The sequence below is a fragment of the Macrobrachium rosenbergii genome, chromosome 56, assembly GCF_040412425.1.
Source record: "Macrobrachium rosenbergii isolate ZJJX-2024 chromosome 56, ASM4041242v1, whole genome shotgun sequence".
NCBI lineage: Eukaryota > Metazoa > Arthropoda > Malacostraca > Decapoda > Palaemonidae > Macrobrachium > Macrobrachium rosenbergii.
The window spans coordinates 61391363-61407916 of NC_089796.1; the positions used below are offsets into that span (position 1 = coordinate 61391363).

The window sequence follows — 16554 nt, forward strand, 5'->3', positions numbered from 1 at the left end:
ACATTTAATTCAGCCCTCATGCAGCGTTGCTCGCACAGGGGACACGGAAATTTTTGAGAACTAGTTGCGACACGCGAAAACGCTCTCTTTATTATACCGGAGGATGTAAGATAAAGGAGAACTTGGTACGTATTGAGTGTTTTGGATATTAGTAGTCGTCACTGTAAGCAATCAATTGATTTTGGCAGATGCATACGAAATTCCTTCGAAACTGAGTACGGGTACGTTTTTGCCGAGAGCGAAGATGCTTTTTTTTTTCAACCATGGTTTTGAGAGGGGGAGGTGAGTAGGGGGATCAGGTTGCCGTAGTTAAAGTTAGAGCAGAATGGGTATTGTCAAATGTTGTCTGTTTATCGAGAATCTTATTTTTATTCCTAACTCTGCTTTTCAGTAGGACGGATGGTCTGCAGGATATCGATACATTCTTTCTGGCAGCGTGGTAGGTCTCTTTCCCGGCTTGTGTCACCATGGTATGGTAGGCGCGTTCAGCCTACAGAACAGTGTTAGGAACCAGCATTAAGGAGGAACGAAGAAACGCTGTTCTTTAAACCCTGTATGCATCTGTTGATCTAAACATGGAATGATATACCTAATTATTATCTGACTGTTGTGGGTCGCATTTAGGCAAGAGAAAAAGACCAGACTTGTGGGTTCATTGCTTGGTCAAAATGTGTACCATTAAAACGGGAGGGCCTGAAGAAGTAAGTTTTACCACTGTGAAACTGTTTTTTAGATTTATTCATTCTATATCCGTGCAGCTGCAACAAGTGGGAGGTTGATGTATTTAAAAAATTGGAAACGAGGAGATTGGTGAAAATAAGATGGACAGATGAATTCAAAAGTGAAATATGTTATTTTGAGGTAGGGAAGAGGAAACAGTTTGAGAGTTGAAAAAAATGAATTTGCCATGTGTTATAGAAAGATTTGCGATGTTGAGGGTGATGACTTTGAAAAGTGTAACAATGTCTTAATGAATCGCCAAAAACAAAAAGGGGACTCCAAAAGGAAACCGAATACTCATGCATCATTCCTAACCCCGTGTCTAAACCTGTCCTGCAACAACTGAGTTTTTGTTTCCCAAGCTGGGAAATAAGTGTCTTCAAGAAATTACGTCTTAGTTACAGTGTTATCTTGCAGTCAGTCTTATGCTTTCACGAACAAAGTACAGTTAAGTGCCTTTTATCCCTAAATTGACAGCAGGAGAGTATCTGGATTTGGGCTGAAACCCTTACACAAAGGCAGATGATATCGATATCTTATAGTGTCTTTTCCTAAAGCTCACTTTTAGTCAGAGTTCGACGTTCCATTCAGTTTAGATAAGCATGAGTGATGAATGTATAGTCAACTATTTCACGAAGAGTAAAATTACGGTGGTTGTTATTATAAAAAATTAGGAAAAGGCATAGCTACTGTGGTATGCATACCACAGCTATTGTTATTATTAAAACTCACGTTGTTGTATCCTTCAATTGTATTTGGTACAGTACGGAAGCTGCATTCTGTATTTGTGAGTGGTTATGAGGTGAAACAAGTATTATTAATATTAAAGGTTGTCGTTAAACTGATTTTGAATAAGAACTTTTTAAATGCACTAAAAATGTTTGCTTAATGATTTATTTTACTGAGTTATCGTATCCTTTGTTTTTCTTTCGTAACTAAAGCGCGACCAAAAAGGGACAGAACACGTCGATATTGTGTCATTTGATCTGTCTTTATTTGTTTCTCACAATAACCATTTTTTTCTTGTAGCTGTCTCAGAGCCCGGCACCCACAGTGCGAAGGATTAGTCTCAGTTACGACTGGCACGCTTTGGATCATGTGGGATTATTTGCGCTTTTCTTTGGATTATTGGGAGTGGGGATACATTCACCTTCATATGATAACAGCCTCGTAAATACTGGGACAAAATAATATGTAAAAGAGTTATATTTGTATGCTTGAACACGGCTGTTTATATTTATTATCGGGATTGCTTTTGTATGTCATTTTATATGGTTAAAAAAAGAAAAAAAAACTGCACCCCACAAAATTAAAATGACACAATTTAGAAGGTATCATTTAAGGATGGGTATAATGGAATGCCACCTTAAATGCTTGCTCAAAGTATGCAGATGTTTACGAAGTTCCTTCTCCCATGAATATCTCAGCAGCTTCTTTGCATATACCTAAGACGTCCTTAATCGCTTGTTGCTTGTTTACTAGCCAAGGAGAGAGAGAGAGAGAGAGAGAGGATGAATATTTGTCGATAGCCAAAGATTCTTATCAGTGCCATTTGTTCAATTGGCCTGTTCGTGTTAGCCCTGTTAACGATAACGACTTGTTGATCCCCCAAAACCAATCCAAGTCTAGTTGCGCGTTTGCTCTCAGTCTCCATCTTATCTGATCCGGGCGTGTTATTGTAACTCCGAGTGGAGAAACGGGGAAGGGGGAGCTTGTAGGAGCAGAGTGGTATTGCTTCAATAATGCTATTGTTTCTGTTGCTCTGGCTATTGCTATTGTAGTAGTCTTATTTTTGTTTGTTTGTGCTGTATACTTGTGTACTTGTGTGATGCCTTGCTTTCTTTGTAGGTTGGAAACTTACATGAGCCTTATGTCCATTCGGGATAAAATATACCATTGTTTATTTTCTGGACCTTGCAGTAAACCTGGACAGGCATAAGTTTAATAACTTTATTTTCAGAGAATTGGGTTCTTGGAAATTTCTTCTTGCCTTTGTTTTCCTTGACAAAAAAAAAAAAAAAAAAACTTTCCTATTGAAAGGCAGGTCGAATGCCTCCTTTGGAATCACGGAATACTGTTTTTAGCTTTTTGTAAAGAAAAGTATTGAGATGGCTATTTGTACTGTCCGTCCGTACTTTTTCTGTCCGCCATCAGATCTTAAAAACTAGTAAAGCTAGAGGGCTGCAAATTGTTATGTTGATCATCCACCCTCCAATCATCAAACACCAGATTGCAGCCCTCTAGCCTCAGTAGTTTTTATTTTATTAAAGGTTAAAGTTATCCATGATTGTGCTTCTGGCACCGCTATAGGTGCCAACAACATAGGCCATCACCAGGCCTTGGTTGAAAGTTTCATGGGCCTTGGCCGAGAGTTTCACACGACATTATACGCTGTACAGAAAACTCGATTGCGCCGAAGAATCTTCGGCCCATTTTTTACTTGTTTTTAAGTGCTCTTGAACTGAAAGATCAAGAGAGCTTACTGATCTAAGTTTACCCGGGAACTGTTTATCTATCTGTACGTATGCTATTTCGGCCACATTTGCACAAAATGTCCTCGTTTAAAGTGTATCAAGGTTGTCCAAAGGGGAGGTCATGCCTTCCTTCAAGGGAAGATTTATTTATAAGCCACTTGGAATGGAGTGACAAAACTTGCGTAATAACTTCTTTCACAGAAGGGCCGAAGCTTTAAATTGGAGTATGTAGGAAAAATCTTTAAAAATAATCTTGAATAATCGATTTGCAATTTGTTCCTAAATCAATAAGTGTATAAGGGAGTAAGTAGGCGAAACCTTTGAAAATCAACTTATTGAGAACGACCGAATTACAGTATGTCGCCAAATCAGTAAGCAGACACCCGCATTTAGTGCATAAATTGTAGCCCCTAGGACCACAATAGGAATCAGAAGTTTTACACACGATTATACAAGAATAATCTTACTCATGTAATCTTACTCATGTTGCTCATATACTTTTGAATGGTATAGGGCGGTTAAAATGCTCATACGCCTCTGCTTCTTATTTACTTCGTGGAAGAAGGCCAGGTAAGGCCACTGCATTCAAAATAGCTCCTTCTCCAAAAAGGCAAAGAAAAAGAGGGAAAATCTGATCTTGTATAACCGTTGGTTTTGAATTGTTCAGGTTTACAAATACTTACCAGCACCAGTTACAAACAAATGTCATTCCTTTGAGAAACTCATACATATACTTTTGTGCTGCTGTGTCTGTGAAATTATGTATTCACTGTGTTTGATGTTTGAGAGAGAGAGAGAGAGAGAGAGAGAGAGAGAGAGAGAATGTTGACAGGAAAACAGATGAATTGCTGGGAACTAAGACTGGATGTATATTGAGACGTATGCGCATCGCCCTGAAGAATGTCACAAAAGGGTCTTGTGGATTGAGTTGAAATCCCCCCTGTGGGAATTGACCAAGCGGTCTTCATTGAGGGGAGATTTAGGTGTATTTTTCTACTTTGTTACAGAGCCCACAAGGTGGATTCAAGACCATATTTTTGAGCGGAAAACGATTGCCACATGGATGAATAGACTCATGTTATAATGATTTTTTTTTGGAGTTTAAGCCTTAATTTATTACCGTGAATGCAATGGTTGTACGTATATATTGTGCCGAAATTTTGTCGAAGTTGAAACCTTTTTGTTGCCAGCTTTGTTCAGGAGAAAATAGAGTTCCTCGTTTGTAGAAATATATTATTATATATATATATATATATATATATATATATATATATATATATATATATATATATATATATATATATATATATATATATATATATATATGTATAAACACAAACCCATGATCGTCAATTGTGTTTTTGTACTTTTGTGATAAATCATTTGCAACACGTTTGTTTCTTTGTGTTTCTATTCTTAAAGCGATTTAAAAGTTTTGTTAAGTTGTCACAGGTTTTCATTTATTCATGGAACATATCGAATAGTAACATTTATTCTGAAGACCGCTTTTCCTGCAGTGTAGACGACGTTGGTATTCAGTATCCTAACCATGGATTAGACTTAATGCGTGATGTTTATTTACATACGACGGACATTTAAAGGCAATCAGGATTTTCATCATGACCAACAAATTGGAGCTACAAATGCTCTGATAGCTCTAAAAAAATTTTTAACGGTTCACAAGTCAGCGAAGCATTAGATTTCTACAAAAACAAGTAACTGTAGGGCTTTCAAGGCAATAATAATGTTAGCTTAATCAAATGATTTATAATTACCCCTCGGTTATGAAGTTAATTTAAGATATGTTATATCACCTTTGGGCATCACCCTGTGCGATTGATACATTCAGAAAAGCATTGATGACACTTTTTTTACTTTTTGCCTTTCGATTATTTTATATTATATATATATATATATATATATATATATATATATATATATATATATATATATATATATATATATATATATATATACATATAAATATATATTATACATACAATATATATAATACATACAATATATATAATATATACATATATATATATATATATATATATATATATATATATATATATATATATATATATATATATATATATATATATATATAAACACTGTACATTTGCAGAATCAAAATTTGAATCTATTCTTTTTGAAAACAAAACCCTCCCTCCCTCCTCACTGCCATGGCTTTTATCCTTAAAACAGTTCATCGCGCGAAGATTTATCTTCATAATCCTCCAGCAGATATGATAATGACGGGTGTCGAAGTGTGTACTTTGGATGATCCGTAATGACTACATCCATCTTGGATATATCCGTAACACACCCCTCCCCAAAACCTATCCTTCCAGCCTGTGACCCACCCTCTCCTTTATCCCTTTCTTCTCACTCTCACAAATCTTATTTTTCAGAGGGTATTTTGGAGGATACATACCCCCCCTCTCTCTCTCTCTCTCTCTCTCTCTCTCTCTCTCTCTCTCTCTCTCTCTCTCTCTCTCTCTCTCTCTCTCTCTCTGTCTAAATTGTTTACGAGAAAAATATAACCCCTTGTTTTGTTGGATTACAGTGATGTGCGTTATTCTATATATATATATAAATAAGATATGAAGATATCGTAATAGGTTGTTATTGAAAGTATTTATTCAGGATAAAAAAAAAGTTCATTTGTCTTTCGTTTATAACATTAAGTTCGCTTCAGTGCTGTAAATAAGAATGTTCTTGATCAACATTACAGAAAATTTTGATATTTAGTTATGGTGGGACTTTTTTTTTATCTGGAGAAATTCATAATTAATGGAAGCCACGTCGCGGTGCAGCATTTTTACTCCGTTCATTTTTACACAGTATATGCGCATTAGTACACAAATTTATTTTGAAATTCATTTTTAAGCACAAATGGATCTACACACTTAGCCGCCTCACACATTTATTACTGTTTGTAAATCAAAGGCTTAAATAAATCGTTGGTCATGAATATTAGAGATGATTAAACCAATTAAACCAAAAATGGCAGAACTGAGCTAATGCCTCGTAAGTGATCTGTTCCATTAGGGGTCAGCATGAGGCGGAAGCGTTTATATGACCCAGTAAAAAAAAAAAAGGCAAAAAAGAAAAAAAAATAATAAGCTTCATGAATTCACCCAATATGCGGTGTGTTCGTGAGTGCGCGTGTGTGTGACTGGCCCCAGTAATGCAAATGGAAAAGATCTGAGAGAGAATCGTTCTTGCTAATAGCCACAAACAAGTAATTCGTGACCGAACGCCCTCATTCTAATTAGCTAACAGCCTTTTTCCATGGCTTCGCGTAGAACGCTTTGCACATTCCCCGCGGTCGTTACGTAAGAAAGAATGAGAAAGGACGGAGATGAAAAAAAGGCTTTATGGGCGTTGATACGAGCCTAGGATAAGACCTCTCACATAATTCACATTTGTCTTGATCTTTTTTGATCCTTTATAGGTCGTCGAATTATTATGAAGGGTCGCGTGAGAGGCCGCCGGAGTGATTTCACTGTAAACATGTAGTTTTTTCATGATAACTTTTTTCGTTGTAGTTTTGTGACGTTTGTTTTGGTCAAGGTTGTTTTATAGTTGTTCGCTTTCAAACCATGGTTTTTTTTTATGTTTGACGTGTGATTATTCACAATTATCAAATTGTTTAGATTGTTTAGACGTCAAATCCATGAACATTTGGAACTGTTGTTTGCATGCAGATACGTTGCAGAGGTGCAGTCATGAAAGCGGGAAATGTCAGATGTTTTACACATGCACAGACGGGTTTGTTTTTTTTTTTTAAATGACGTTACACTTTTTATTTGGCCAGTGGTCACTTGTGATCATGCTTATCTTTTAAAAATTATCGATATTGACATCATATAGTAATCTAAATGTTATTAGTTTAAGATTTTTAAAAGTATCAAAACGTTCCTTACATAGTATTAAAGGGGATTTAATATGTGCTCCTCATGTCAGCTTTTTCATGTTCGATGAAGCCTGCCTTGTGCTATTATAGGCTGTTGCTCGTTTGAGCAGCCGGCAACTCGTGTCTATAAACTGCTACGAAAAAATCTCGGGATAAATATTAGGGCCTGAGAAAGATTATATATTTTAGTGGCCGGTCATATTTTTACCCGGAAAATCTAAAAGGTTGGATAAGGATTAGCTGAAAGTGGAAGGATTCTTCGGGAAGGTTTCGTTGGAGGGGAACACTGTCACTGTTAGGAGAATGTTTGGAGATGGAGGTTTGATGACGGATGAAACTCGGAGATCAAAGAAGTTTTGTCCAAGTGAATCTATTGTGTTGCGGATCTCGCCTATGTTACTGAACTTTGCGCTTTCCTTCATTGTTCCTGGTGCCATGATAGTAGACGTGAGAGAAAGGGAGAGGGAGCGGAATACACAAAGGATCTTTTGTGAAAAGTAAATGTGGCTTGCATTTTTTTATTAGGAGTGTAGCGTATAAGGCAAAGCATTTTGTAATATCGACAAGAATTGCGAGTAAAGTTTTAAGCTTACGTTTAAATATTTTATATAAGTTTCAAAGAGTTCGTCGGTTTGACGGACATAACCTCCATTATTATATATATATATATATATATATATATATATATATATATATATATATATATATATATATATATATATATATATATATATATGTGTGTGTGTGTGTGTGTGTTTTCTCTCTCTTTCTCTTCTCTCTCTCTCTCTCAAGTTAATTATTTTTTAGAAGACTTCATGTTACATCTCATTATAATATTTGTATCCTTTTCAGACCATGGGCAACATATACGATTTTTGCGAAGTGGGACTGAAGATCTCTGGAATTTCTCCCTTGCACGCGAGAGCTGCCCTGGTGTATCACAACACCAGCCTCTCGGCCGTGCAAGCTGCCACCACTGCTCACCATACGGTTCTCTTCATGGGGACCACCACAGGAACTCTGAAAAAGGTAAGACTGGTTTTTTTTATGCGTTCTTCCATATTATTCCTGTGGTTAGTTGAACTGTTCCGGCGTCGACAGGTGAAGCTGCAAGTAATCAACATAATTTAATGAAGGGATCTTTCCTGTGATTTTTTTTTTAACGCCGAGCTACTAGATGTCAGGACTGATGCCAAAAAATATTTGGTTGAAATATTTTTTTTTACATGTACTTGATTTGGGGCTATTATCCTTCCAGTGTCACTGGTTTAATCATGACGCGAAAACTTATATCATTTGATTATTTCAGTTTTACTTTTTTTTTTTTTTTAATTTAGAGTGAATATCTTCACGTGGGTATTATTAAGTATTTGTAGTGGAGTGTGATGTGGCATGAATCTTTAAGCTTTTCATTCTTATGTGTTGATTATAATCCTCTCAAGACCTCAAAGAAAGAAGAATGCTAAAGCTCAGGCTCTTAATAGGGAAATCAGCTTATTAATGGGAAAGAAATTGAGATGTAAGAATTAACTAAAAAGAGAAATATCAAAATAAAACTAATAAAATATATAACACGGTAAAAACAAGTACGGTAAATAACAAACTACAGTAAACCGCTCGCGGCCTGATCAACAAAAAAGCATTTTCACCAAATTTGAGCTTCCGAAATCCCAATAGTTTAATTCATGATTGCAAGATTATTCCACAATTTGGTCACAGCAGGAATAAATCGTCAAAAACATTGTGTGGTATTGAACCTCGCATGAGGAAAGGTAAGAATGTTAGTATTTACAGTAGTTTTAGTACTGCGTGGTGGATGATAAAGTTTGAAAAGGCCGGATTGCCTAGGAGGGTGGGAATTATAACTATAATATGCACAGTGAGGTAACTGAACAACGGTCCAGAGATCAATACCAAAAATATAAGATTAGAGTCAGCTGTGAAAGACCGGACTGGATGACAATGTTCTGGGAACCTAGTCATGTTGGTCAAGCTTCGCAGTTGTTTTGAGAGTGAAAGCTGTTGTTTTATTATCCTTACAAATGAATGGAAAAATATTGTGCATTGCAATAAATGATTTGCTTTTTCACAGGGTTTACTTACGGTTTTCCAGGCAAACCCTGTAATCTTTTATTTGCAATTTTGGTGGTTATGAGAGTGTTTGTGCTTACATGCTTGTATATGTTTGTTTGTGCACCTACTGTACGGTTTTCTCGAATTTATTAGAAAATGGATAAACTGCTTTGAAAGCAGTCTTTTGATCTCCTAGCAGCTACGAGTAATAAAACAGGAGAACTCGAAGCATGTGTTATCGCACACGGATCGTCTTCCCAGAAGTTTGAAAAACGATTATTTAATATTTTCAAGTATAAACATAAAACGCTCAAATTAGACAAATGGAATGGGTAAAGAGCTGAAGAATTTTGCACCAATTGAAATTTAATGGAAGTCATTTGATTGAGAGTATCTCGCATCTTAGAGAGGGAATGCGAGGTGGGTACGTGTGTTTAGAATTTTTGATTGCTTCCAATGCAAAGTTGCTCAAAGTTTGCCTGCGTTAACCTTAGGGGTACGAATTTTAATGCTAACGCTGTCTGTTAAACTTTGAAACTTCAGTGTTCAAAAATAGAATACTTTTGATATAAACTTTTTGCGTTTATATTGTAAATGTGAAAGTATTTCTGCCTTATTTTATATCCCTTGCTCCCTATCTCATCTTGCAGTCGTCTCATTTTATTGCTGTTCCCTGTGAGTGATGTAGAGGCATGCACTAAAACTGCCTTTATCAGATTTGACGTGGGAAAGTAGGCCGGAATGCTCTCGGCTTTTTCCTCGGTATTTCTTGCGGCCTGTTATCTCGAGATCGTCCACAGGATGTCGGACGCGGTCGAAGGGAAAAGAGCGACTTATCTGTCGGGCTACGCATAAAACATCGAGACCACGAAGACATGCGGGTACCGATATAACGCTCAGGAAGCGTCGGAAAAGGGCAAAGAAGTTTGAAGAGATAGCGAGGGGAGAATCTATCTCTAGGAGGAATTGGGAGGTTTTAGTACGAGTAGTGCGCATCGAGATAGGAGGTGCCGGAGGTTTGGTTGGGGGTTGGGGCAGGTTGGGAGGGGGGTTGAAAAAGGGGGTGTGGTGTGTGGTGTTGTCAAGGGATCACAGATAAGGTGTCGTAGATGAGTCAAGTCCAGAGTACTTTGATTAATTGAGATGTTATTGGTTGTTATGGCAAATATTTTTAGTTTTGGAAGAAGTTTAGTGATTGTCTTATTACTCACTTTTTAATGTACTTGAGTCACATTGACCCTTCATATAATGTTGCTGGTGGATGATATTGGTTGTGATATGAACTCTGATTTGATGAAAAAAATTGTATTTGTACAATTAAAATATATGTAAAGTATATAGAACTGTTAAAGAAGTTTTGGACTGGTCCATGGAGTTTGCAGTGGACGAATACATTTATAAGAAAGCTGAATAGTTTTTTATTTTAATGCGGTTCTGCAAACATAGTCATGATTCACAACTTCTATAAAATTCCTATTTAAAGTGATATATAGTTGGCATAAAGTTAATTATGCGAAATGAAAAACACATCTGTTCATTCACCATTCATCAGTTTTGGTAGTGATATACTGTAGGAAATCCATTGGATTGCAGATTTGTGAGGCATTCTTGAAGTCACATTAAGATTATAGATATATGTTTAAATTGCTCTATCTCTCGGTCGGCTGATAAATAGATATGTAGATGGATTTGTAGACATAAATCTCATTCATTTGCTCTGTATTCAGGAAACGTGTTTGTATTTCGAAACTCTATTGTAGTACAAAATTCTAATTTTTTCGGATGAATATTCTATATTTTATATTTGGCTCCCCAGGGTAAATCTCTCCATCTCGTCCGTTAAACGCCTGAGCGAGAAAATACAGCCTCTTCGTTTTCTCTCCAAAGCTTTTATTTGAAATTAGGTCGTGAATTTCAAGTAGTGTCCCTTCAAGAGGCTCTGTTTTCTTTGCATCTAAGTACGCAGTTGTTGAATAAAGTACACTTAGCCTCAACTCTTCTTGCAGTAAAGTCCTTGATGGAAAAGCCCTTTTCTAACATGGAAGGAGCCGTCGGTCGCAGGAAGGGGAAGTTGCTTGGGGGGCGGATGGGGCGGGATCTGGTTTGGTGTTCGATCATTGCATGCTTTTGGGGGGGTTGGTGGAAGCATGCAGTCTTGCTCGATTCTTCTCAGTCATTTGATTCGTTCGTTGTAGTAATATGATCATTGTTATTACTACCGGTTTTATGGTTCATTTGAATGAAATAATACGGGAACTCCCCGTGGTGACCTTGAAAATTTGAACATTACTGAATTTCGAAGTTCCCTGTACTAAGAAAGTTTTTTTTTTATCATAATGTCGGATGCTTACGGAGAGGGCAGTGGCCTATGAAATCATCGGATGATTCACCTTTTGGGACCTTGATTACAATACGTATGTAAAAATGAACCATGTAGATAAATTGGAGTGCTCTCGATAAGACACCACGCTTTCAACAACAGACAGACCTTGATCATTTACACTGGGCACTTATTTGGGGTGGTAGTTCTTTATATTATAAAATTATAAAAGGAGGCTCCCATTTGACCATCAAAGCATCTTCCCCTCATCCGATCAAATTTTGAGGATTTTTTTTTGTGTGGGATTTTAATCTATTTTCTAATTTCTCCCCAAACCCTTGTGTTCTTTTACCATTCCCTAAGTGTGCATGTCTTTCAGTGTGAAAAGCCATTGTGTGTGTATGTGTGTGTGTGTGTGTGTGTGTGTGTTTTGGCATGACACCCTCCAAATAGGATATCCATAGTGACCAGTTCAGGCATGGAGGGTTGGTGTCTTCTGTTCTGACGGTTTGGTCTTTGTTGAACGTTGTTTATGACCGTGGCTTAGACCAGATTACCCTCACACCCGCACCTTTCTGCCCGCCACTCTTCTTCCTCGTCCTATGTATACCATCCTATTCGTCCACCACCTTCTCCTCAACCTCCTCTTTCTTCTCTTCTTTCCTCTTCTCTTCCTCCATTTTCTTCCCTGCAATCACTTTCCGGATTTACGCCAGTTCTCTGTTTTCGATGCTCCTTCCTTTTGAATGTACGGCTCCTATGGTATGTACGTTTCCTTTAGTCGTCATCTTGTCACTACACTTGTACTTTTCTTCATATATGGGACCAACCACATCTTATACCCCCCCCCTTCATCCTTTTTTTATAACATCATTCAAGTTAAGCTTGTTCTGTAGTCTTTTCCGCTTTTTATATTTTTCTTTCTTATCCTAAAATATATCTTACAATAGAAAACCAGTGCTTCTGCCCTCTGACAATCATTCTCTCTCTCTCTCTCTCTCTCTCTCTCTCTCTGTCATGTCGTGTCTCGGAGAGACAAATACACCTGCTTTATGATTGTATCCTCTGTGTTGATTGGTATTTCTCGTCCCTTTCTCTCTTGATGATTCTGCCTATTGTCTGGTACTTGTGCTTTTATTTAAGCTGATCAGTTCCCATTGGCACCAGACGACGTGGCTTTTTTTATATTTTCTCTTTGTGTGTGTGTGTGTGTGTGTTTTTGCAGGTGCTTGTTTTGAACTTGAAGTTTGAGACTCTTGTTTTTTAATTATAAAGTAAAATAAGTACCGGTTTTGGGATTTCTACTTCGAAAAAATAAAACTTGTCTGTCTTTGCTGCTTTGAAAATGTAATATTAAAAGCGCCTTTGGTTTCGAGGCGAATCAGAAAATAGAGGCAGGAAAATCAGGAAGAAAAGATATCAAAGCCTTTATGGTGGTAAGTCAGAACAACCAAATTTTACGGCATTGCTTGTAAATATTTACCCGTCCCTGAAGAGGAATCCTGTTATGCATAGTGTTTGTTTGCCCTCCTTTCCTCGTGTGTGTTTGTGTGCGTGCGTGCGTGTTTGTTTTAGCCTAACCTGTAGCAGTTACTCTTAACAGTATTGTTACTTTCGTATCTGGTCATTTATCTTCAGGGTTAGGGGCTAGGTTTAGAGGACCTCTCTCCCCAGGCGATTTCGCCTGTGTGACCTTTCGTCACTGTAAACTTTCTGGTGGTTTATGTCCTTCCCGTAATTAAGGAACGAGTTAAAACGCTGTTCTGTTTTACCTTTTCCCTGTGAATAACTGAGGAATGATATGTTTTTTTTTTTTAGGTTATACGCCCCTGAATTTTTTAAGTTTTGATGGTTAATTTTAAAGTATTTCCTATAATTATGACAGCACAACACCATTCTTGAAAACATTTGATGGTAATTATTTTTCATTTTTCTTCATATTTCGTAGGACACTCATCTGGTCTTGTACCGGTCTTAATTTCATCGCATACATCTTTGTTAACTTTTCTCCTCTTAATAGTTTTTGTGTTTGTTTTTCGTTTTATACTGCTTCATCTTTCTTACATTTTCTCATTATTTTTTTAATTCTCAGCTTTGGTTGTGCTTTAATGCATTTATCTGTGTTCGTCGTCATCCTCCTCTGCAGGAATGTTTTTGACTCGTTTAATTCCTGTTATCTCGTTTTGTCTCCTCCCGCTGTTCCCCTCCTTGTTTTCTTGTTTTGGGCTCAACAGACGGTATCATGAAAGTGCATAATCTGAGATTCAGGTACTTGCAAGTTTATCTGCATTTTTCTTAGCGCACAACGATGGACGGATTGTCATTTTACATGCAAATTTTACAACTGCTTTCGTACGAGAGAATATTTCGTTGTATAAAATGTTTCCTTGGTTTTAAGTGCTGGCCAGGTTTCCTCATCTTTGTATCTCATTTAATGTTTTTATTACATTTGATCGTTGTCTTTATTAGGGGTCTTGTACCTTCCAGCTGTATTTTATTGCTTAAAAGTAATTATGTTTTTGAATCATACAAATACAAGTTAGCATTGTATAGTTGTCATTTATTATTTGTAGAATCTGTAAATGTAAGTTATTTCGGTATATAATGTGGGACTGTGAGAGATGTTTGGAATATGAATAATAAGTGTTATTTGAAAATTACTTTTTAGAATTTTCATGTTTTAATCGTATCAAGACTTTTTTGCTTAAGTAAACGAGAGAAAAAACACGTACATATTACTTTGAGTGTGCCGTTTGATTTTATATTTGTTGTCGCAAAAGGATAGTTCCGCATGTGTGTACAGTATTACTTTGTGTGTGTAGGTTTTTAAGGAATGTGTTACGTTGTTCTTAGTTTTGTTGGTGTTGTTATAAGCCAATGAAACTGTAGAAATAATAATAATAATAATAATAATAATAATAATAATGTCTCGAAAGATGACCATTTCGTGATCGCTTCAGAATTCGTTACAGTTAGGTTCCTTGTTTTCTTAAATATTATTTTTGGGATATCTGTTTCTTCTTTGGAGTCCCTCCCATTTCACTTCCTGACTGCTGCTGCTGCTGCTGCTGCTGTGCTCCCTACGGAGTCTCTGCCGGGCAGGCCCTTGTCTGGCATGTTTCCCTCTTTCCTTTCAAATTTTCTCCCGTTTGTGCTTACAATTTCAGACCTTTTGCCTGTTTTTAATTTTTACCTGTGTGCTTCAGTATCATTGTAAAGTTCTTTACTTGAATAATCCTGCTATTTTTATTTTTGGTGGGAGATTTTATTGCATTCGTTGTATTGGCTATTCATGAAATTAACCCCGCTTTGTGTATAAAAAACCCTTTCATCTTGATTACATTGACCCTGTGTGAAAATTTTATATTTCCTTTTTTTTTCTTTTTACAGTTTACATTCTCTCTCTCTCTCTCTCTCTCTCTCTCTCTCTCTCTCAGTGTCATAGCGTCCGTCTGTCTCCCTCCCAGCACCTTCCTCTCTCCCACCCTACCCCACCCGCCCAATATCCAACACGTCTGTCGTCAGCCAATATCGAGAGATAGCGCGGTGACATTCCACACCAACGCAAGGCAACTATTGGTGAATACATTTGCTTAATATCTATGGAAATATTCCTTCAGATATCTTCTGATGGTAATATACACATAGGAAAGCACGAATCTGATGCTGTGCATAACTGCATAACTCCTCGGATGCTTTTTGGTAAGAGGCTCTGGAGCCTATTAGTACTTTACAGTAGTATTGATAGTAATCTCTAGTAATAGTTTGGTGAAACTATGAAACGTTTAAGCTGAACATTCATTCTGTAACCGGAGGGATTTACACTATATCTCGGCCTCGGGATTATTTTCTCCTATTGCAAGAACATGGAACCAGCTTTATGACACTTTCAAAGAATAGTTGAACTAACTGTTAGGGTAATATTATACGCTAAAATCAGTATTTTTTTTTCTCTATTTCAGCTATTAGTGAAGTCGTTGAAATTCAGTGTCACGTATGAATATTTTGGTCAAAATCTATAGGTATTTATATATTGAAATGAATGCAATATTTTTTGGTGGGGGGGCGGGTTAAGTGATCAGAGTGCAAATACGATTGCCTTTGAATTTGTCGCGTGTTTATAACAGACTATTTTTTTCTACCGGGGGGCTTGTCCCCTGGGCGTTATTCAATCGTCGATAGTGCCACAACGGCCTTTGGTTTGGTGGGGAGTGAAAAATCGTTAGTTTGAAGTGAACAAATGCAGACAAACAAACAAAAAACTTTTTTTATACAGAGGGAGAAAGTGACTACTACGCACTCACAGAGAGAGAGAGAGAGAGAGAGAGAGAGAGAGAGAGAGAGAGGGTTTCCATGTGAAGTCTTGTTGAGTCTGCCCTGCCAATCGGTGAATTTCAGTTTTTCCTTTTCACTTTTTTCCACCTTCAGTAAGAGAGGTGCAGTATGTCCATGGGATTTGTCCGGTATCTTTAAAACGTGCTTCTTTAAATCGTAATTTGGTCGTCGGCATTGTAAGCGACACGTGAGGCTGTCGTTTTGTACACGGGGTATCAGGAGTCCATCTTCAAACACTGGAGTTGTAGAATTTAAAGCGCGCAAGAGGTTGGGGAGGGGGTTAGGAAGCGTATGGATGGAGAGATGGTGGGGGGTGGGGTAGACACCGTCGGCAGCCACAAGTATTTTGCTAGAAAGCACAGGAATGACGAATAAGATTATCGCTCTTCTCCAGTTTTGCTTTGTTTTCTTGGTCTTTATGCCTCATCGAGTTTAGAGTTTTGTGATTTGTTTGTTTTTACGTGACAGAAGGAAACATATTGCCTGTAAATTATCGTAAATTTCATATAGAAAAAGTTTATAAATATAATATTTTTGCCACTATGATTGTGATTAAGTCAAGCCTACATAAACAGTGAGCTATGTATTATGCAAGTTTTGAAAGTTTTGATAAGATATATATATATATATATATATATATATATATATATATATATATATATATATATGTGTGTGTGTGTGTGTGTGTGTGTGTGTGTGTATAATGT

At 37.0% G+C, this 16554-nt stretch overlaps 1 protein-coding gene across 1 annotated transcript in view; it reads left to right on the forward strand.

Moving 5' to 3' along the window:
• Window positions 1–16554, forward strand: part of LOC136836757 (plexin-B-like) — a 524153-nt gene that overhangs the window by 131628 nt on the left and 375971 nt on the right. Inside the window, 1 exon segment of the mRNA XM_067101308.1 lies at window positions 7972–8148. Within this exon segment, the coding sequence (XP_066957409.1) occupies window positions 7972–8148 (177 nt within the window).